The sequence below is a fragment of the Microcaecilia unicolor genome, chromosome 1 (assembly GCF_901765095.1).
Source record: "Microcaecilia unicolor chromosome 1, aMicUni1.1, whole genome shotgun sequence".
Taxonomy (NCBI): Eukaryota; Metazoa; Chordata; class Amphibia; order Gymnophiona; family Siphonopidae; genus Microcaecilia; species Microcaecilia unicolor.
Window position 1 is genome coordinate 180,075,301 of NC_044031.1, and position 23,519 is coordinate 180,098,819.

Below are 23,519 nucleotides of genomic sequence, written 5' to 3' on the forward strand. Positions count from 1 at the left end.
GCAGTGCCCCCTAGGGTGCCCAGTTGGTGTCCTGGCATGTAAGGGGGACCAGTGCACTACGAATGCTGGCTCCTCCCATGACCAAATGCCTTGGATTTGGTCATTTTTGAGATGGGTGTCCTCGGTTTCCATTATCGCTGAAAACCGGGGATGACCATCTCTAAGGACGACCATCTCTAAGGACGATCTAAATGTTGAGATTTGGGCGTCCCCGACTGTATTATCGAAACGGAAGACATACGTCCATCTTGTTTCGATTATACGGGTTGCCCCGCCCCTTCGCAGTGCCGGCCTTAGAGATGGTCATCCCCGTTCAATTATGCCCCTCAATGTGGATGCAGCAGCTCATAGGTTTGCATGCTTTGTTTTGAGTAAACAGGGATAATGGCTGTGCTGGGAAGGGGAAACTCAGACTGTCCAAATTGGCTTCCTTGCTTACAATAGACTAGATAGGCTCACTTCCACTCTTGTTTATTAAACCTCCTTAGCGCCTTCCCTTCTAGAGGCAAATTTCTCTTCCTGCTTCTTTCCCCCTGTTCTGCTCTGTGAGCCCTGCTCTTAACTGAGCTCCCCTAGGTTAACTCCTCCCCTTCATCTGCATGCCAGAGCCTAACCTTGTGTGTTTCTGTGAAACTGTAGTCCTCATGACAGCTCAATACAAATACTAGCTTTTCCACCTAGTTTTTAAGGAGGATTAGGGTATTCCCAGGGCCATTGAACAGATCCTATCCAATTTGTGGTTAAATCCTTACCTACTCACTACCTTAAAATAACTGCTGCTGATAAGCAGACGTTAGTCTGACTATCATAGTGTTGGCAAACTAGTTTTTTGCAAACTAGGTAAGTAAAATTGAGGCTTCTCAGTAAAACTAGGTATACCTAGTTTTAATAAAAATCTAGGTAAAAAAACTAGGGGCTCCTTTTACAAAGCTGCGCTAGCAATTCCCGCACGGCAAATGTGACGAAGCCCATAGGAATTGAATGGGCTTCGTTGCATTTGCCATGCCGCAGTCGCTAGTGCAGCTTTGTAAAAGGAGCCTAGGTAAAGTATCTAGTAAAAACTATATAAAACATTTTAATTAGGTGCAAAAATGGGGTAAATTTGGATTAATACAATATCGGTTATAGTGGAAAGTCTTAGGTTGTTTTGTTGATGGTGTCCTGTTCAAATAAATGGTGTATCCTTGACAAAAAGTGGACCATAAAGTGAAATGGAAAGGGACCCCCTAACCACAGTGGTGAAGATTGCATACCTGCCGAGCCTAGTGTTTTCTCACTATGGCATATATGCTATGGTGGTTACGGTGCAAGTTTTTCATACAAAATGACTTTCAATCATCAATTCTAAAGAAATGCTTTCACCTGCAATGTTAATACTTTGCCAAAATGTTAAGTATGTTGGCTTCACTACTTTGGCTCAGTTAGGCGGACTTAGGCCTTTGTATTGTAGTACTAAACTTGTCTAACCAGAACGACTCTTTCATTATATGGCATTAACAGTTTTGACCACCAAGAAACGCAAAAGCTGCTTACTGTTAGTGTGTTCACTCGATCTGTCGTCTTTGCTGTACGAAGTGCTTCGCTTTGTATGTGCTAGTTTGGGCAATATCAGAAGAACTTTGCAAATGTTCTTAGATTGTAGATGAATTGCATGCACTAGGGGTGTAGTTAGAAGTTGATTTTAGGGGAGGGGGGGCCAAACATTTTTGTAGCAGGGATGCTCAAGCCCCGCCAGCCAAAGTTTCACTACTGTGCTGTCTGAGAAGCAGGTAGGCTACTCCTCCAACACAAGCACTTCTGCACATGCTCAGTTCAAATACATGAAGTCAGCATGCGTGGAACTGCTGGCATCGGTGGCTGGCGCATTCTGCTTTCTGCTGCTGAGGCAGCACAGGCAGGGCTCCGACAGTGAAACTCTTCGACTGGTGGGCTTGATCATCCCTGCCAGCTGCGTATTGGCTACCACAATTTTGGAGGGGGCCTGAGCCCAAAGTGGGGAGACCCAGGCCCCCGAGGCTTCTGCTAGCTATGCCACTGGTACTGACTGAACTAAAGTGTACATATGGAGTAGGCCTGTTCTGGCTTGCTGTTCAACATAACATGATATAGTAACATATGGCATATAATGAATCTACACAGACCAGATACTCAAAAATTCCACATCAAAAATTGCATTGTATTCATGGCTGTGTATACGCTGGAAATTCAAGTGATTTGTTTCAACCAAAAATGAATTTTATCTAGTTTTACCATATACTTTTACCGAGTTTTATATAGTTAAAAATAACTAGATAAAAGTAAAACTAACTAGGATTCCAACACCACATAGTTTTCTATTGAGATAGACATAGAGGCATATTTTCAAAGCACTTAGCCTTCCAAAGTTCCATAGAAACCTATGGAACTTTGGAAGGCTAAGTGCTTTGAAAATATGCCTCAGAGTGAGGCAGCTGCCTCCCTGGGATTGATAGCATGGAATGTTGCTAATAATTGGGTTTCTGCCAGGTACTTGTTGTAACCTGGCTTGCTCACTGTTTGGAAACTGGATACTGGGCTAGATGGACCATTGGTCTGACCCAGTATGGCTACTCTTATGTTCTTATCTACATCACACTGTTCATTAGTAAAAAGGTAACAGTTTGGGTTTAGATTAGAATGTTTTGGTATGAGCAATTTGAACTTAATACATATATGATCAAATACTGATCCTTTTTCTGCAAAAGTTGAAAACCATATATTTCCTGGTAAAGCTAAACCTTACTACAAAACATGCTTTTTATTGCTTACAAGTGGTCATTTTTAACAAGTATTGCATCACAGCCATGCAAGAGTGCAACTAAAACTGTTATATTTTCCTGAGAACCTGCCAGGAGTGCACTTCTCACCAGTTGCTTGCTTATAAATGCTGCTGCACTATCATACATTGTTTCTTTTTCCACTTGTTGAGATCCTGTTATAGGTAAATGCTTTCCATCCTCATCAGATGGGCTGTTTTTTAAACTTGCTTGTGTGCTGTCGTTTTCTATAAACTGTACTCCAGCTTCAGCTTGCTCTTCAGTCATGGTAGATTGTGGCATCGGTCCCAAATCTGGAGCATCCACTGGGATGTTATAGTTGAACCCATGAATATCTCTTCGCTGGGAATTTTTGTAATATCCTACAAAGGAGGAGAACAGCTCTATCACTATGGAAACAACTTCATTCTTATTGAGGACATTCCATAGTCCACTAGATGCTAGAATAAGGAACTGCCATGACTGCTCTATTGGAACAGAGATCGTGGAAGGTATTGGGATAACAGAATTTTTCAGCTTTGGATCCCCATGGCATCCAAGTGCACGAGTAACTTTGGTGATTCCTTCTACAAGTCCCCAGCGTTCATTTGTGCTGATTGATCCTCCTGCTTGACGGATCCGGTTCCTCTCCTTCTTATTGGAGGTGCTGTGTTCTTTTGTCAAACAACAGCTCTTTCCGTCTTTGCACAACACTGCATGTATGTTACCTACGATAGAAATTAGGAATGTTATGGTTGTGGTACAGTTCCCTGAGCTTCTCATAATTTGTTAGTCCTGAGTTCTTGTTGCTGCTTTTTGATTGCGTCATAACAAAATATATACCCTCTTAATGTGTTCACTTTCTGTATCGGTTGTGGTTGATGTACCAGGGCTCACTGAATCTGACTTAATAATTTTAGAGGATCTTTTACTAAGGTGCGCTCACGTTTTTGGTGCGCACTAAAATTGTGGGCACTCTAAACAACGTTAGAGATGCCAATGCATTCCTATGGGCTTCTCTAAAGTTTAGAGCACCCACAATTTTGGCGTGCGCTAAAAACGTGATCGTGCCTTAGTAAAAGACGCCCTCAGAGATGCTCTTTGTTCCTGTACAACAGTCTTTCCTGTGCTGGCTGACCCAGGAGGATCTATTACTGGAACCATGCTCCGACTCTATTGGACAATACCAAAATCTCCTGTTTGCTGTTTAGTTTCCACAGGGGAAGGAGGGAGGAGCTAGAGAAGCATTGTAGAAGACAGGAGAAAGGGGCTAAAATAGGGAGCATGTAGAGCCTCTGGTCTATTTTCTGTCCCCCACCCGCCCCACCCCAGCAACTTGTTACCTGGAGTATAGGTCTGTTCTCTGTGTTGTATGCTGTGTTGTGGGGAATGAAAGGAAATGAATGCTGAAAAAAGGTAAATACATAGAGGAGGGGGACGTAGGATGCTGGTACTGTATTAGGCATCTGTGCTTTCAGCTGGGGGTGAGGAAAGGAAACAAAATCAAAGATGGCAAAAGTGAGAGAGAGGATCTGGTACAAGGAAGAAGACAGCCTCAGCCTGCTTAATGGGCGGAGTGAGAGCTATTGAGAAGATGATGGAGAGTTAGCACATTGAGGGAAATAGAGATCAGTCTCCAGAAGACTTAGACAGAAGTACTTTGTGTGGATCACTCTGAATAAACGTACTTTGCTTACATTTGTAAACTTGTTTAGACTCTGTTTTTAGTAGCTTAGTTTCTTTGCATGTTGCTTCAAAATTGCCCTATTTTCTGTCTGCTTCTCCTTACTCTTTTGAAAGGTACTTAACCCTGACTGTATATTTTTGTCTGGTCCATTGCCAAAAGGAAAAAATACTAGCCAGATTTTAACCCTGATTAAATGTTTAAAAAAAAAATTAGCCTTGGCCTGTGCTTGGAAATAGAGCTCAGGTAGTTAAGTTGCTTGATAGGGATCTCTGACTGAACTTCAAACACACAGCCTGTCAAATTTGGTTTAGGAGGTACAAGCAGATTTTTACTTTTTTGCCAATTTATTTATTTGGATTTATTTACTGCCTTATTGAAGGAATTCACTCAAGGCGGTATACAGTAGGAATAGATCAATTACAAACCATCCTACCCTACCCTTCAACCATCTACCCCATTGCTTACTTATTTAGTCTTCCCAATCAACAAACTCAATCTTCAGTTAAGTGGTAATAAAATAATCTTACTATTTGATATTTATTAATATATTTTGGCTGTTCTAGCTCACGTGAACCAATAATCATGGCTTTTATTCAATGCAATATCTGTGGTACCTTAATCCAAAAGCAGACCATCTGGAGAGGCTCAGAGCTTGCCTCATCTGTCTCAAACTCTCTACTATTAAATAAAAGCTCATCCAATTTAAATAGGAATTAGCTGCATTTCAAGTGACCTCTGCTCAGATAAATGGTGACAGAACCCATGAGGGGAGGAACGACTCTGGATCTGGTGCTCACAAATGGGAAAGTGTATCTAATGACTGAGTGGGTGCCAACCTGGGCAGCAGTGATCATCAAACAGTTTGGTTTTTTTATAACAGCTAAAGTGGAGGACAGTCACTCAAAACTCAAAGTGCTGGATTTCAATTTTGACTTTAGCAAAATGAGGGAATGCCTTAAGAAAGAGCTGATGGGTTGGGAGGATATATGAGAAGTGGAAAGGCAGTGGTTCAGACTGAAAGAAGCTATAAATATGGCTACTAACCTTTATGTGAGGAGAATAAATAAAAGCAGAGGAGAAGGAAACCGATATGGTTCTCCAAGCAAGTGGCTGAGAAAATAAAGGCTAAAGAGTTGGAGGAACACAGAGAGAAATACTGGATGAAACTGAAAGAAGCCACGGGAGAGACATGTCTGGCAAAAGCACAAATGGAAGAACAAATGGCTAGAAATATAAGGAAGGGCGACAAGAATTTTTTCAAGTATATTAGTGAAAGGAGGAAGACTAAAAATGGAATTGTGAGACTGAAAGATGCAGTGAACCGCCATGTGGAGAATGATGAGGAAAAAGCAAATGTGCTAAACAAATACTACTGTTTTGCGCTCACGGAAGAAAATCCTAGAGAAAGACCACGTTTGACTAGCAAAGGTACATAAGAGAATGGGAGTGGATATAGCACCATTCACGGAAGAAAGTGTTTATGAACAACTTGAAAAATTTAAGGTAGACAAAGCCATGGGACTGGATGGGCTCCATCCCAGGATATTGAAGGAGATAAGAGAGGTTCACGTGTGTCCTCTTACAGATTTGTTTAATAAATCCTTGGAGATGGAGGAGGTTCCTTGGGATTGGAGAAGAGCAGATGTGGTCCCTCTTCACAAAAGTGATGACAGAGAAAAAGCTGGAAACTACAGGCCGGTAAGCCTCACTTCAGTTATTGGGACACAGTGAGGGAAGGCCTGAAGGGAGGCGATCTGCCGCTTTCACATGGAGGTGAGGCGCTGCCGATTTGAATGCAGGGGGCCCGGTCACGGTGGCGGACGGAGGTGGGCTATTGACGGAGCTGAGGGCGGGCAGGTGAGACCGGGGACTGCAGAGCTGGCGGCCTGGGAGCAGGAGAGGGAGGCGACAGTGGTAGGGATTGGGGGGACAGTGGCAGGGGGCCCCGGGGGCAGCCTTGCTGCAGGCCCGGCTCAGTCTCTCGGCGGCCCTGATTGGAAAAGTAATGGAAACGATACTGAAGGAAAGGACAGTGAATTTCCTGGAAACCAATAGGTTACAAGATCTGAGACAGGTAAATCGTGCCAAATGAATCTGATTGAATTCTTTGACTGAGTGACCAGAGAATTGGATCGAGGATGTGCACTAGATGTAATCTACTTAGATTTCAGCAAAGCCATTGACACAGTTCCTCATAGGAAGCTCTTGAATAAACTTGACAGGCTGAAGTTAGGACCCAAAGTGGATTAGGAACTGGTTGACAGACAGACGCCAGAGGTTGGTTGTTAATGGAATTCACTCGGAGAAAGGAAAGGTTAGAAGTGGAGTGCCTCAAGGATCAGTGCTGGGGCCGATTCAGTTCAGTGTATTTGTGAGCGACATTACTGAAGGTTTAGAAGGTAAGGTCTGCATTTTTGCAGACGATACCAAGATCTGTAACAGAGTGAGCACTGCGGAGTGAGTGGAAAACATGAAAAAGGTTCTGCAGAAGTTAGAAGAATGGTCTAATGTTTGACAATTAAAATGTAATGCAAAGAACTGCAAAGTGATGCACTTAGGGAGTAGAAATCCAAGGGAGACATATGTGCTAGGCGGTGAAAGGCTAATATGCACAGACAAGGAGAGGGATCTTGGGCTGATAGTATCTGGGGATCTGAAGGCAATGATACAGTGTGACAAGGCGGTGCCCATAGCCAGCAGGATACTAGGCTGTATAGAGAGAGGTGTAACCAGCAAAAGGAAGGAGGTGTTGATGTCCTTGTACAAGTCATTGGTGAGGCCCCATCTGGAGTATTGTGTACAGTTTTGGAGGCTGTATCTTGCTAAAGATGTAAGAAGACTTGAAGTGGTACAGAGAAGGGCGACAAGAATGATATTGGGGCTTGCACCAAAAGACATATGAGAAGAGACTGGAAGACATGAATATGTATATCCTAGAGGAGAGGAGGGACAGGGGAGATATGATACAGCTGTTTAAATACTTGAAAGGTATTAATATATAAACAAATATTTTCCAGAGAAGGGAAAGTGGTAAAATGAGAGGACATGAATTGAGGTTGCGGAGTGATAGGAGTAATGTCAAAAAAATATTTTTCATGGAGAGGGTGGTGAATGCCTGGTGGAAAAAAAACTGTGGTGGAATTCAAAAAGGCGTGGGATGAATACAGAGGATCTCTAATTAGAAAATAAATTATATAAAAAACAAAACTTAAAGGGTTGCATATGTGTCTGCATGTCAAGTGGTGCTTAGATGACAAATCTGGCTGCATCAACTAAGGCCAGTGCTGGGCTGGCTTGTACGGTCTGAGTCCCGCATATGGTGATCCGGTTTAGGGTGGGCTGGAGAGAGCTTTGACAGAAACTCTAGTGATTTTGAACAGGAGGATAGTACCAGGCAGACTTTTATGGTCTTTGTCCCGCAAATGACAAGACGGATTTGGATAGGCTGGAGCGGGCTTTGATGGCAACTCTAGTAGTTGGAACATAAGGACAGAGCCGAGTGGTCTCTGTTCCCGCAGTGAATTAAAGCAGTTGCGTAGGAAGGGGGGGCGGTGGGGCAGTCCGCCCCGGGTGCACGCGGCTGGGGGTTGTCGTCTCTGTTGGTTCCTTGCTCCCTCTGCCCTGGAACAGGTTACTTCCTGTTCCGGGGCAGAGAGAGCAAGGAACCAATGGAGCCGACGCAGCTCCCAGCGACGTGGACTCGGGAAGAAGAAGAAGAAAATAAAAAAAGATAAGTACTATTTAAACTTTTTGATAGCACTTTGAAAATTATATTGATGCTGATGAATCAATGACAAGTACATATTCACCCCTGTTTACTAAGTTGCACTAGCGGCTGCTGTGCACTAATGCTGACACAACCCATTCACATTGAATGGGCTGTGTCAGCATTGCAGAACAGCTTAGTAAACAGGGGGGATATATGATTGCCTGAGGGTTAAATTATGCAATTCTGATGGATCCAACAATATCTAATCGTATCCTCTAAACCAGGGGCGTAGCCAGCCTTCGGTGGGAGGGAGGTCCAGAGCCCGAGGTGAGGGCACATTTTAGCCCCCCCCCCCGCCACCTTTGACCCCCCCCCCCCGTTGCTGCCACCACCACTTTTGACCCTCCCCCGGCGCCCCCCCTTTTGACCCCCCTTCCCGCCGCCACCAACCCTCCCCCGCCGCTGCCGCCGTCAGGTACCTGTGCTGGCGGGGGTCCCCAACCCCCGCCAGCTGAAGTCCTCTTCAGGCAGTCTCCAGGCCAGCGCTTTGCTGCAGCTCATGTGGAAGCCTAGGATTCTGTTTGTGTGAGTCGTCCTGACGTCCTGCATGTTCCTTCGTGCTGAACGTGCAGGACGTCAGGATGACTCATACCTTCCAGGGACAGAGAATATCTACTCTGTGACTTCCTTTACTCCCTTCAATAGAGAATTGCTCAGTCGGAGCACCTTTATGTAACCTAGATGTTCCAAGTTCAGTACCAGGTCTAAATACGGACAATTGGAGTTGTATATATATCTTCTGGCCCCTCCTTAGTCCTGCCCAAACATGCCCAGACCACACCCCCTTGTCATATGGATGTATAGCAGTTTTAGACGTCCATATCTTGGCTTTATAAAATCAGGATTTGGATGTCAACGCAATCTGGACATCTAAATGCCAGTTTTCATACATCCTAACAGGAACAGAGCTTCTAAAATAAGCACATTAATGTATAATAATCCTTGTCTTGATTCTGATTACTAGAAGAAGTAGCTTACATCTCTGTATAATATACAAACTGAAAGGAAAGAAAGAAAACAGATTTACTTCTACGTAGCTGTCCTGTGTACTACTGTTTTTTTTATCTGCAACTAAGCAAGATACAATATCCCTGACAATCTGCATCATCCTATTTTAACATATACTGAGAAGAAGCAGAAAATAACAGTAGATCACATGTCTTTCTTTTCTCTTTATTACAGTAATATAACTATAACTTATTGAAAATATGGTATAGCCTGAATTTTCAAAACTAAACTCTGTTCATGTGTTTCCTGAAGGAGAAAAAGAAAACTTTGAGATCTAAGTCAGAGCTGTAGGTGGAAGCATTTTAGAAAGGATGCAGAGAGGAGAATTCACATACTATTTTACAAGAATAAAGCCTTTTGTAAAAGAGGAGCAAGGTAGCACATATCCCTCCATATCTAAGAGGGAGCAGAAAGCTGGGCATGGGGAAAAAACATGCTTTTTCTCCAAACATAGATGAGAGAATGACTTTCTAAAAATGCTGCTCCCTCTGCAAAGGGTCCCAATCCCAGCATCTTGATCCCCACCCGGTGGCACCCAACCTCCCCAGCAACTGTCCCCACCAACAGTACTTGAACTTCCCTTAACATAGCACCCAACCGCCAAAACAGCACCTGAGTCCTCCACACAGCATCCAACCCCTGACACAGTACTGCCTGGCAGCACCCAAACCCCCTGGTAGGTGAGGTTCCCCAAGTGTGGGCAACAGCCCAACATAGGCAGCCTCCCCATCTCCCCCCCCCCCCCATCAGAGCCAGGACCATTCCCTTCCCTTAACCCCCTGTACCTATCCATGGCCCCTCCCACACCTCTTGGCTATTTAGATGTAATGAGTCAGGAGTGGGAGGAGTGGCTTAATGGTTAGTGCAGCGGGCTTTGATCCTGGCAACCTGCGTTCAATTCCCATTACAGCTTATTGTGACCTTGGGCAAGTCACTTAACCCTCATTGCCCCAGGTACAAAAAAACAGATTGTGAACCCTCTAGGGACATATAGTGTGAACAGCGCTGCATACATCTAGTAGTGCTATAGAAATGATTAGTAGTAGAAGTAATGAGTTTCCACACATCTCAACAGTCCCTGTTTTGAAATGCAATTTAGACATGGACACGCCTCTAAAATAACCACCTTAATGTACTTAGGACAGTGAAAGGTGAGTTGACCATATAATTGGATGACAAAATCATAAAGTATGTATGTTAATATGTAAAGTTAGGATTTTCATGTTCCTTTCAGGAATACATATAGAATTTAGAGATCTTTGTGTCTGTCCCCTGTTCATCAGATGGAGTACAAGTGATCAGTCTTGTGTTAATATACTAATCACAAGCTCATATAATAGAAAGCACTTTCTCATTGTTGTGCATAATTCTTGTCAGTATGGCAACAATTATGTACTTATGTAGGGTAAGAGAAAGAGAAAGTGTGGCAGGTGGAGGAAGGGAATGGAGACAGAGTGTGCGTGCTGGGGAGGGGGAAGGTGAAAGATGGGAGAGAAATAAGGGAAGGGTTTGAGGAGGGATAAGATAAAGAGATGGGAGAGGGGAAAGAAAGTGGAGGGAAGTGATGGGGGGAAAAAGCATGAGGAGAAGGGTAAGGAAAGGAGGATAGAGCGAGGACAGGAAGAATTGCTGAGAGGGGGAGGAAGAGAGATGAGTGGGAAGGGACAGGAGAAAAGGATGGAGGGAGAGGACGGTGTGGATGAGAGAAGCAAGGAGGGAGGGGTGGAAAAAAGGTCAGAGAAAGAAATGAAGAATGAAGAAATTATGGAGAGGTTGGGAAGTGAGGGATGTGAATGCAGAAGGTGGAGAGATTAATGGAAGAGAATAGGTGGGATAAAGGGAAAAATAAGGAAAAAGTGAAAACAAAAGAAATGGAGCCTACAACATAACAATAATGAGCAATAAGAGAAAAAAATCAGAGGGCGCGTATGTGTGGAAAAGAACCTGCATCTTGGGGGCTGGAGAGAAAGCTAATCAATGCCAATCTTAGAGAAGGGAGAGAAAGTTCACCCATGCCACTACCCTGAGCTTCCTACCCGTTGCCCCTCCAAAGCTTGCAAACTATGCCTTTGGTGGCTGGTTGGTTTCAGTGCTCACTGACAGGCCAGGAGCAGGAATAAATGCAGAGACATTATAAATACAGTGGGGGAAATAAGTATTTGATCCCTTGCTGATTTTGTAAGTTTGCCCACTGACAAAGACATGAGCAGCCCATAATTGAAGGGTAGGTTATTGGTAACAGTGAGAGATAGCACATCACAAATTAAATCCGGAAAATCACATTGTGGAAAGTATATGAATTTATTTGCATTCTGCAGAGGGAAATAAGTATTTGATCCCCCACCAACCAGTAAGAGATCTGGCCCCTACAGACCAGGTAGATGCTCCAAATCAACTCGTTACCTGCATGACAGACAGCTGTCGGCAATGGTCACCTGTATGAAAGACACCTGTCCACAGACTCAGTGAATCAGTCAGACTCTAACCTCTACAAAATGGCCAAGAGCAAGGAGCTGTCTAAGGATGTCAGGGACAAGATCATACACCTGCACAAGGCTGGAATGGGCTACAAAACCATCAGTAAGATGCTGGGCGAGAAGGAGACAACTGTTGGTGCCATAGTAAGAAAATGGAAGAAGTACAAAATGACTGTCAATCGACAAAGATCTGGGGCTCCACGCAAAATCTCACCTCGTGGGGTATCCTTGATCATGAGGAAGGTTAGAAATCAGCCTACAACTACAAGGGGGGAACTTGTCAATGATCTCAAGGCAGCTGGGACCACTGTCACCACGAAAACCATTGGTAACACATTACGACATAACGGATTGCAATCCTGCAGTGCCCGCAAGGTCCCCCTGCTCCGGAAGGCACATGTGACGGCCCGTCTGAAGTTTGCCAGTGAACACCTGGATGATGCCGAGAGTGATTGGGAGAAGGTGCTGTGGTCAGATGAGACAAAAATTGAGCTCTTTGGCATGAACTCAACTCGCCGTGTTTGGAGGAAGAGAAATGCTGCCTATGACCCAAAGAACACCGTCCCCACTGTCAAGCATGGAGGTGGAAATGTTATGTTTTGGGGGTGTTTCTCTGCTAAGGGCACAGGACTACTTCACCGCATCAATGGGAGAATGGATGGGGCCATGTACCGTACAATTCTGAGTGACAACCTCCTTCCCTCCGCCAGGGCCTTAAAAATGGGTCGTGGCTGGGTCTTCCAGCACGACAATGACCCAAAACATACAGCCAAGGCAACAAAGGAGTGGCTCAGGAAGAAGCACATTAGGGTCATGGAGTGGCCTAGCCAGTCACCAGACCTTAATCCCATTGAAAACTTATGGAGGGAGCTGAAGCTGCGAGTTGCCAAGCGACAGCCCAGAACTCTTAATGATTTAGAGATGATCTGCAAAGAGGAGTGGACCAAAATTCCTCCTGACATGTGTGCAAACCTCATCATCAACTACAGAAGACGTCTGACCGCTGTGCTTGCCAACAAGGGTTTTGCCACCAAGTATTAGGTCTTGTTTGCCAGAGGGGTTAAATACTTATTTCCCTCTGCAGAATGCAAATAAATTCATATACTTTCCACAATGTGATTTTCCGGATTTAATTTGTGATGTGCTATCTCTCACTGTTACCAATAACCTACCCTTCAATTATGGGCTGCTCATGTCTTTGTCAGTGGGCAAACTTACAAAATCAGCAAGGGATCAAATACTTATTTCCCCCACTGTACTTTCAGCCAATGCTGGAAAATAGACCAGTAGATTTCAATTCAAGTTAGAGACAGTTCTGAAAGCACTAAGGTCCTGTTTCCTTTCTGATAGCATTACTGTGATTTATTCCTGCTCTCTATAAGTGTGATATTTTAAAGATGGTTATACTATTATTGTGGCAACATAATGCTTTTCAATTGTAATGAGCTCACTGCCAAAATGTCAGTTTCACATACCTTTGCCTTCTGTTTTCTTAGCTGTTTCTTTAATATGAGAGAAGTTTAACTATTTTTCAAGGAGAAACTATTTACATAAGAGTTACATCCCAAGAAGCTTAAATGGATATGCTACATATCGAGAAAACTGTTAATTTTATTAGGCAATAACAGTCATAAAACAAGGAAGTGATACGACAAATTAATTGTACACAGGAGACAATGTGCCAACTATGAAATGTTCCTTTTTTCTGTAGGGAAGCACAGTGCAAGAAGCAATGCACCAAATTGTTTCTTTTACAGATATTTCTTGTCTGGGTCTATATAACCTTGTACTGTAGGAAACATCTTCCAGTAGACAGGTGACATGGTATCTCTAAAGAATTCTAGAAGAAGATGAAACAGAGACTTATTTAAAAAGGCAGAATTTTCACCATGGTACCTGGACAACTGTAATTACATAATTTGCTGTATTACAACACTGATGTAACCAGGGTATTGCTCCACAGCTTAGTCTTACATTATAATTCTACAACAGAACTATGAAGGATAATTTTTTTAAAGATGGAATCTTTTGAGTGGGGTAGAGAGGAAGATCTTTCCATGAATCATAATGGTTGTTGGATAGTTATGAGGAGAGAGTGTATAAGATTTACAGTTAGGGTTACCATATAGCTCCAGAAAAAGGAGGGATATATGAGTTTAATTTAAGTATACATAGATTATCAATAGAAATCAAACAAAATTAAACATGGAAAAGAAAATAAGATGATACCTTTTTTTATTGGACATAACTTAATACATTTCTTGATTAGCTTTCGAAGGTTGCCCTTCTTCGAAGAAGGGCAACCTTCGAAAGCTAATCAAGAAATGTATTAAGTTATGTCCAATAACGCGAGCCCGGTTATTAGAGGCGCAGCAAACCTTAAATGAACTGCTGCAACAGACAGCGCAAAAATCCGCAATGTATTACAAATATCGATTGTATAAATTTGCTAATAAAGGAGGGAAATTTCTGGCTAGACTACTGAAAAGGCAGGAGGGGTCCAGAAAAGTGCTTACACTAGCTAATAGCCAAAAAGAGCTGAAACACACGGACAGGGCGATAGCTGAGATCTTTAGACACTTTTATGAACAACTGTATAAACTGCAATCAGAGGTGGTAACTCCGAGTGAAGCATATCTTGGCAGTGTGGACCTACCACAGTTGGAAACTGCAGACTTAAAGATCTTAAATGCAGAAATATCAGAGGATGAAGTAGATTGGGTAGTACAGCAGAGCTCCCTGGGGAAGGCACCTGGGCCGGATGGCCTTAATAACGAATTTTATAAATTACTTAGGCCTGGAATTGGACGACAATTAGCAGAGGTATTCAATGAGGTGATCAGGAGGGGACAGATGCCTGAACACATGAATAAGGCTAATATTACGGTAATACTGAAACCACATAAGCAGGCACACTTACCGGAATCTTACAGACCTATATCTTTGCTGAATTCGGAGACGAAATTTTTAGCTAAGATTCTGGCGAATAGACTGGCACGGTTTCTGCCGACATTGCTGGAAGAATCACAGGTGGGTTTCGTGCAAGGTCGAAAAGTGGTTAGGAATCTGAGACGAATACTTGGGGCACTGGAGCGAGTGAGGGACGCAGGCTTGCAAGCCATGTTAATAAGCTTTGACGCCGAAAAGGCCTTTGATAGAGTGGACTGGGGCTTTATGTTTGAGACCTTAAAGGCCTATGGCATAAAAGGCTTTTTTGGAAAAGCTGTAAAGACGTTATATACAAATCCTAAGGCGCGAATTAGTGTCAATGGGTTATTCTCCGACTGGTTTGATATAGGGAGGGGCACCCGGCAGGGATGCCCGCTCTCGCCGCTCCTATTTGTACTGACACTGGACCCGCTATTGCGGGAAATTAACAACAACGTAGAAATTAAAGGTGTTCGGATCCTAGATCAGGAATTTAAAACTGCAGCATTTGCAGACGATTTACTGGCACTGATAACGGAACCGCAGAAATCGTTGATCCGGTTGTTGGAAAGTATGAAGGAATACGGGAAATTTGCGGGCCTTAAACTGAATCTAGAGAAGTCAGAAGCCCTAGTTAGTGCTGGGGTAGACCCAGAGATATGGAGTCGGTCACAGATCCGCCAAGCACATACGGAATTTAAGTACTTGGGAGTGCAACTGTCAATGGACCCGGCACAAATATATAGAATTAATGTCCCTCGTTTAATTGGGGAAACTAAAATACAACTGACAGCTTGGGTTTCTCTGCCGCTGTCTTTTCTAGGTAGAATTCATTTATATCGCATGGTCATATTCCCGAAATGGCTGTACATGTTGCAAATCTTACCTGTCAGGCTGTTGGTCAGAGATTTGAAAACTCTGCAGAGGCACATAGCATGGTTCTGCTGGGCGGGGAAAAAATCGAAAATGAAGTGGAAATATGTGTTTGGGGCTCAGCGTGAGGGTGGGTTGGGCATGCCTGATTTAAAAGAGTATAACTGGGCTTGTATGGCCAGACATTTACGAGACTGGGTCATGCATTCGACAACATACACTGACATAGGATGGGAACAAGCTTTGTTTCGACCATGGTCTTTAAATTGCTTATTACACATTAGGAAAGTGAAGATACCAACTCCTTTCCAAGATAGTGTACTTTTACAACCTCTACGTTACGCCTGGAGGTTGCTGTTGGGTATCTGGGGGCAAGACCCGGAGGCCAGTGTGCTGCTAACGTTAGTGGGGAATGTAGATTTCCAGGCGGGCAGGGAGAACCGAATTTTTAAAGATATGGAACGACAGGGAGTGACACTATTGGAGAATTTTCTTCAGATGGATGGGTCGCTACTGCCCTATAGGGAATTTGAAAGGAGGTGTGCGGGAGGTCCACTGGCGAGATTGGCCTATTTACAATTGGAACACTATTTCAGAAGCTTGCCCAGATCTGCACTCACATTGGAGTTTGGGAAGAAAGTTCGGGATTTTCTGAAAGGGGGTGAAGTAGAACAGACATCAATCTCCTGGTTTCACAAGGTGCTGAGGGATTTAAAACCCCCCAAAGATGTCACAGAGGTAGTGGGGAGATGGGAGCAAGAGCTGGGAAGTTCCTTTGAAATAGAGAGGGTGATGACAGCACTAAAAGGGATGACAGGGGTAGTGCATAGCGCAGAACTGCAAGAATGTCATTTTAGAACAATACATAGAGCATACTTCTCGGGCAAGCAAGCATGGCATGCAGGGATAGTGGAGGCTGATAGATGCCGGAAGTGTGGAGTGGGCATGCCTTCTTTGGCACATGGCTTATGGCAGTGTCAGCGAATTCGGGGTTTCTGGACAGCTCTCGCCCGGTTTGTATCAAGGATCTTGGGGTTTAACCTACAGTTCACTTTTGAGCGAGTCATGTTTAGCTCGCCAAGAGTGTGGACACGGGGAACAAAAGAAGAGAAGCTATTCCTGAGTAAGTCTTGCATTCTGGGGAAGAAATGCATAATGAATCATTGGTTAATGGACATACCGCCCTCCTACTGGTACTGGAGGAACAAATTGCAGGCGCTTATGTTGTGGGAGGCCAGAGGTGCTCGTTTCACCCCCAAAAGGAGGAAACATTTTATAAAAATTTGGACAGCATATTTGAATGTAATAGCGCCCAGAGTTAGAAGTCAGGTGTTGAATGAGTTGGAGTGAATGGGGATGACTGTGGAGATAGAGTGAATGATGAGGTAGGAAGAAGTACTGGGGGGGGGGGGGGGGGAAGGGTGAAGAGGGAGGGAAGAGGATGGGGGATAATCCTGCGACAAATACCCCCGACAACTGATTATAGGGAAAATGTTTTAGTTTTTATGGGTGCTGATGTCGAAATAAAGTTGAATGGCTCATGTATGAGGCGGAGAGGCTAGATGAAGGGTTATAAGAAACAAGGCCCTGTGCGGCAGATCTTGCCATTAATCTACTGTCTCATGATGAAGAGTATTTCTGTGATCAATACCCTGAACAGTATACCCTATGGGTGGTAGCAATGTATGAAGTTGATGTCGTGCATAACTCGAGGGGGGAGGGGGGTGGGGAGAGGGGATGGGAAGGGGGATAAAGTTAAAAAGTTAATAAGCTGATTTGAATTATCACGTTGATATTTGGATGTACTTACTTTCAGTGTAAAATGCACATGTTTCGTTGTTCTCAATAAAAAAGATTTAAACATAAGTTATGTCCAATAAAAAAGGTATCATCTTATTTTCTTTTCCATGTTTGATTTTGTTTGATTTCTATTGATAACCTTAAGAGTGGACTAACACGGCTACCACACTCCTCTAGTATACATAGAGAATCTATGTTTTGAATCTCAAACATTTCTATTATGCATCTACAGATACATGGTAGGAGTTGCATAAAGAGTGAATATCTTATATGAGCCTGGTTGCAGAGGACCTACCAGCTAGTTCTAGTATTATATAAAAGGATAATCAAATGTTGCTCACCTGCAACAGGTGTTTTCCATAGACAGCAGGATTTATCAGACACATAAGCGGGTGACTTCATCTGACAGCACAGGGATGGGATTCCTCTCCGACAGCTCAGAACTTCAGTTCAGAGTTCTGAGCATGCACGGACCTTCCCATGCAAAGCAGTCTTGGTCCTCAGCAAATCACTTAGCTCCAAAGCTTAAGTTATTAGGCAACTCTCAGGAAGGTTGGAGGGGAATGTTTGCCTAATCAGTCCTGCAGTATAGAAACCAGCTGTTACAGGTGAGCAAGTGGTTTTTTTTCTGTCCACAAGCAGGGCTGAGTCAGGCACACAAGTGGGAGACTCTCAAGCTTAGGGCTGCTCAAACTGTTTGAACATAAGAATAGCCATACTGGTTTAGACCGATGCTCCATCTAGCCCAGTATTCTGCTTCCAACAGAGGCAAATCCAGGTCACAAGTACCGGGCAGAATCCCAAATAGCTAGATTCTATGCTATTGATCCCAGTGCAAGGAGTGGAATCCCCTATGTCTATCTCAATAACAGACTATGGACTTTTCCTCCAGGAACTTGTCCAAAACTTAACTTTTTTAAACCCAGATATGTTAACTGCTGTTACCACATACTCTGACAATGAGTTCCAGAGCTTAATTTTTCGTTGAGTGAAAAGATATGTCCTATTCATAAAAGTATTACCATGTAACTTCATTGAGTGTCCCCTAGTATTTGTACATTTTGAAAGAGTAAAAAATCGATTTACTTTTATCCGTTCTACAGCACTCAGGATTTTTTAGACCTCTATCATACCCTCCCTCAAACATCTCTTTTCCAAGCTGAAAAGCCCTAACCCCTTTAGCCTTTCCTCATATCAGTGGCGTACCAAGGTACCGGGACAGAGGGAGCATGGAACGAACGAAGGACAGGCGCGCGCGGCACCCCCCCAGTGGCGTGCACCCGGGGGGGGTTCTTTTGCCGGGGGGGGGTCCTTTAGCCGGGGGGTGGGTCGCACTGCATCCGGGGGGGGCGCTGCACCTGGGGGGCGGGGCACATCGGCGATCCGCCCCTGGTGTCAGCCCCCCTAGGAACGCCACTGCCTCATATAAGAGGAGTTCCATCTCCTTTATCATTTTGGTCACCCTTCTTTAACCTTTTCTAATTCTGCTACATCATTTTTGAGATACAGTGACCAGAATTGTATGCAATACTCAAGGTGAGGTCGCACCATGGAGCAATACAGAGGTATTATAATATTCTTCATCTTATTTTCTATCCCTTTCCTAATATTTCCTAGCCTCCTGTTTGCTTTTTTGGCCACCACCACACACTGGGGAGAAGATTTCAGCGTATTGTCTATGATGACACCTAGATATTTTTCTTGGGTGCTGACTCCTAAGGTGGACCCTAACATCAAGTAACTATGATTTTGATTATTCTTCCCAATTTGCATCAATTTGTATTTGTCCACACTAAATTTCATCTGCCATTTGGATGCCCAGTCTTCCAGGGGTCCTATTATTAAGCTGTGGGAAAAAGGGCCCTGCGGTAGTGGTGGGGGCCACTTTTCCCATGCGCCCGGGCCCTTTTTACCCCCATAAAATCCCCCATAAAATATCCATGAGTTAAGATAACTCTTATTGTATTACTATGCGGCAGGAAGCACTTACTGCCACTCATTGGGGTGGTGGTAAGGGCTCTTGTGATAATCAGGTGGTAACCGGGCAGCGCAATGTCCAATTATCGCCAAGTTAGCACTGAACTAGAGAAAAAAAAATTTCCAGAGTACCAGAAATAGAGTGCACTCCAGCCGGAACTACCGTCAGTGGCTGCGTTGGTGGTAGTTCTGATTTAGCATGCGGTAAGCCTGCATTGGGCTTACCGTCGCTTTGTAAAAGGAACCTCCAATTTCCTAAGGTTTTCCTGCAATTTTTCAAAGTATGCATATCTTTTAACAACTATGAATTGTTTTGGTCATCTGCAAATTGAATCACAGTTTCAAAAGCAGCCCACAATGACAGTATGTGAGAGTTGCCAGTTCAGAGGGAATGGTTGGCCAGAGCAGCTTGACTGAAGGCACTGTCTGCTACTGAAGCCTGGTACAGGCAATAATGTAAAGTAAAAGTATGGAATAAAGACCATGTGGTTAATATTCAAAGCGATTTAACCAGCCAGAAATGGCTGCTGGACAGTTAAAAAAAACTTGTTCAGGTCTAAACAGTCATATTCAGCAGCACTTAACCTGTTAGTGCCACAGAAAATGTCCACTTAGCATCCAAATCAAAACCAGCTATTTTGGGGGTGTTCTGGGGGTGGAGTCATCATTTGGCTGGTTAAGTAACCACATAAACAGGACCACATAAAAGTCAATCCTATCTTTATAGGAATATCGTTCTTAACTGGCTATGGTTTCACCAGCTCTGAAAACCTAGCATTGAATTTCCAGGTATAACGCCAGTGGTGGTCAGCAAAATGCTAAGTGCTGCTGACTGAATATTGACCTCTATGTTGCTACTTTGCATATAGTAATAAACAATGAAGACTTTAACACAGAGTTCTTAACCAGTGGTTCCTGCACCCCCAAGAGGTGCAGGAAGAGGTCAAATGAGATGCAGAGAAGGGCCTTGAAATCTGAGGAAATTTATTGAAACTTTCTAGACAGAGTGAAGGCAATTATCAGAATGGTTATTGGTAGTATAACTGTGTACTGTTGTAATTTTAGCAACATGTTAGCGGCTAAAAGTTAGTGGCATATGTAGCTGTCAATAGTCACTAGTGGACACATGGTTTAGGAAGGGGGTGTGAGGGTTTCATTGATCAGTTAAAGGAGTGCGGGAACCAAAAATAAATAAATAAATAAACAAACAAACAACAAAAAGGGTTAAGAATTCCTGCTTTAGCAGGTCTACAGTAGCTCTGATCTGATAAGACTTCACACTGGAGCTGAGAGGATAACAGAAATGGATACAGGAAGTTAGCCAGTTTGGTAACGTTCTTTGTGGGATAAAAAAAACAACTGTGTACACCAGCGTTCTTCACTGTAGGGCCTGAGGAGGCCAATGGCGGCTCCCATTGACCCTATAAATGTAGCTCCCTAGCTCTCTTCTCTCAATATATACTTTCTCCACCTTGTCCAGAGGCTTTCTGCTAGTACTGTTCAAGAACAAATGCTCTCTTTTCTTTCAGGATTGAGCAACTCTCTGTGAATTTGAGTTATACAGCATATAAATTCCCAAGCTATTCTTTCTAGACTGTGAAAACAGTGAAGAATTTGGACAGCACATGGATCAAGTTCACCGAGAACCACATGATGCTGGAAAAAAACAGATGTCAGGCAGTGCCTGTGGCAAGAATCTGGGAAAGGTTAGAGGGCATTAACAAACCAGGGGAAGGAGCAACTTGGAGGAACTGAGAACAGGATAATGGCAGCTGGGAGGTGAGGCTGGTGGAGATAAGGCTAGGGGAGATTGTGTATTGGTAAAAGAGAGTATTGGGGAAAATCTGGACTAGGAAGATAAGATGGGCTGAGGGAGAGTGAGAGTTTGGAGAATCAAACTTCACTTTAGTCACACATATAGCTCTTAGGGCACCTGAACAACTGGACTGGCTGCATTATTGAAGAAGAACCCCCTCAATGCCTTATCACCCAGGGCTCTGGGCACCATCTACGTACCAGCTCACATTGCTACCATGGCCCCTCACTCAAAAACTGATTCATTCTGTCCTTTTAAGGTAATATATAAGAACACACTTACAGTCCAAAATGTAGGGGATGGGGATGGGATTTAATATACCACATTTCCGTGGTTGCAATCAAAGTGGTTTACCTATTATATACTGGTACTTATTTTGTACCTGAAGCAATGGAGGGGTAAGTGATTTGCCCAGAGTTAGAAGGAGCTGCAGTAGGAATTGAACCTGGTTTCTGGGCCACTGCACTAACCATTAGGCTACTCATACTCAGGAACCTTCTTGTGTGAATCAAAGTAAAACTTAAATGACCTTCACACCTTAAACAAGGCAAACGGAGCATCAGGTAAAACTCTAGCCACCTTACTGGGGCAGACTAGATGGACCATATTATTAAGTAATTTGGAAGAGGTAGGAATAACTAATTCCTCATTAACGTGGAAAGGCAACGTCACCTTTGGCAAGAATTTAGGGTGGGTTCAGAGAACAACTTTGTTATGATGGATCTGCGTGTAGGGATCATAAGCCACCAACACTTGAAGCTCATTTACCCTTCTAGTCGAGAAGACTTCCATGAGAAAAAGCACTTTGCAAATGATGAACTTCAGAAACTCAAGGATGGTTTAATTAATGACACTAGCACTAGGTTAAAGTCCCAAGGAACTGGGGGCTTCTGCAATGGAGTTTTGACATGCAGATGTCCCTTCTTGAAGTATGAAATAACATTATAATGAGAAGCTGGAAGATTATCCATTGGGAAACGGTAGACTGAGAAAGCAATAAGTTGAACGCCCCACCAATACAGATGATACAAGACCTGTAAAATCATAGCCAGTGAACATATTTTGGGATTATGCCCATAGCTAAATACCTGTTAGTAATTTTTTCTCTTTGAAAGAATATGTCCTGGCAATTATAAAAATATCTCAAATGGGTTGAGGCACTCCCAAATGAGATACTAGTCACTGCTCAATTTCTAGGCCATAAGGGTCAGAGACTTCAAGTCTAGATGACAAAGAGAGCCACCTTGCTGAGTTATCAATGTTGGAAAATGACAAAGTTTTCATGGAGGTAGAAAAACCAGACACTTGAGAAGTGGGAACCGTTCTGCTGAGGCCAATAAGGTACTATGAAGATCGTGGTGCTTGACCTCATGTTCCCTCTAAGCTGTGTGGGAGTCCTCCAACAGCTTCACTGCCAGTGGGGCATGGTGTTTCAATATTATGTTTTCAATTGCTAGGGACTGGCATGTACTTTGAAGTCCTGCAGAACTTGTCTGTCCCTCAATATTATGTTTTTAGATATTTTCGAGTGTTTGACACCCTAGATCACAGTATCCTTCTTCATTGTTTATGTACTTGTGGCCTTGTGGAGGACATCCTGAAATGGTTTGTGTCATTTCTGGACAACCAAAGAACAATGGTGCGTGTGGGTGATGCTACACGTCTTCTGCGAAACCAGTACGCACAGGGATTCCGCAGAGATCAGCTTTGTCAGCTGTTTTGTTTACCATCTATTTACGCCCATTGTGTGCATTGTTGCAGACTCTAGGGGTATCCTATACAGTCTATGATGACGACATTCATTTTTTCCCCCTTTGACAGCAACTGATCCCAATGGAGCTTCTAAATTATGTTTTGGGTGCTGTTTTGGGGTGGATGACACAAAATAGATTACTATTAAATCTTGAGAAAATAGAGGTCATGTATGTTGTACATGATTTGTCTGTTTCTGTGCCTTCTAGTTTACCGCTATTGGGAGTGACTGTGAAGCCTTCTTTGCAAGTGAAACGTTTGAGTGTGTTATTGGATAATTTGTTCTCTTTTCAAGCACAAGTGCAGGCAAAGGTGCGCAGTGTTTACTACAAAATGTATATGTCAAGGCAATGGACAAAGAACAGATGAGAGAGGCCTAGATTGTTGAATCCACTGGAATTTTAAATCCCATTATGGACGCCTCATCTTTAGAAGGGTTAAAAGTGACACACGAACAGTGGCAGCTTTGTGACCTAGCATCTGAAGATAACTTCCGGCTGTAAATTTGGCTGTTTGTACATCAAGAACATGGACAATGAGGGCCTGCATTCTGTCTTCTGATAGAAAGGTCTTTGCTTGATTCATGTCCAAGGTAGCACCTACAAAGGAAACAGTGTTCATTGATCATAAAGACAACTTGGGAAAGTTGACCAGAAAC

At 43.5% G+C, this 23,519-nt stretch overlaps 1 protein-coding gene across 1 annotated transcript in view; it reads right to left on the reverse strand.

Moving 5' to 3' along the window:
* Positions 1 to 2,720: 2,720 nt before the first annotated feature.
* PP2D1 (protein phosphatase 2C like domain containing 1) overlaps positions 2,721 to 23,519 on the reverse strand; it is a 50,874-nt gene continuing 30,075 nt past the window's right edge. The window contains exon 3 of the mRNA XM_030206150.1: positions 2,721 to 3,502. Coding sequence (XP_030062010.1) covers positions 2,784 to 3,502 — 719 coding nt within the window. The 3' untranslated portion in view covers positions 2,721 to 2,783. The remainder of the gene's footprint in view (positions 3,503 to 23,519) is intronic.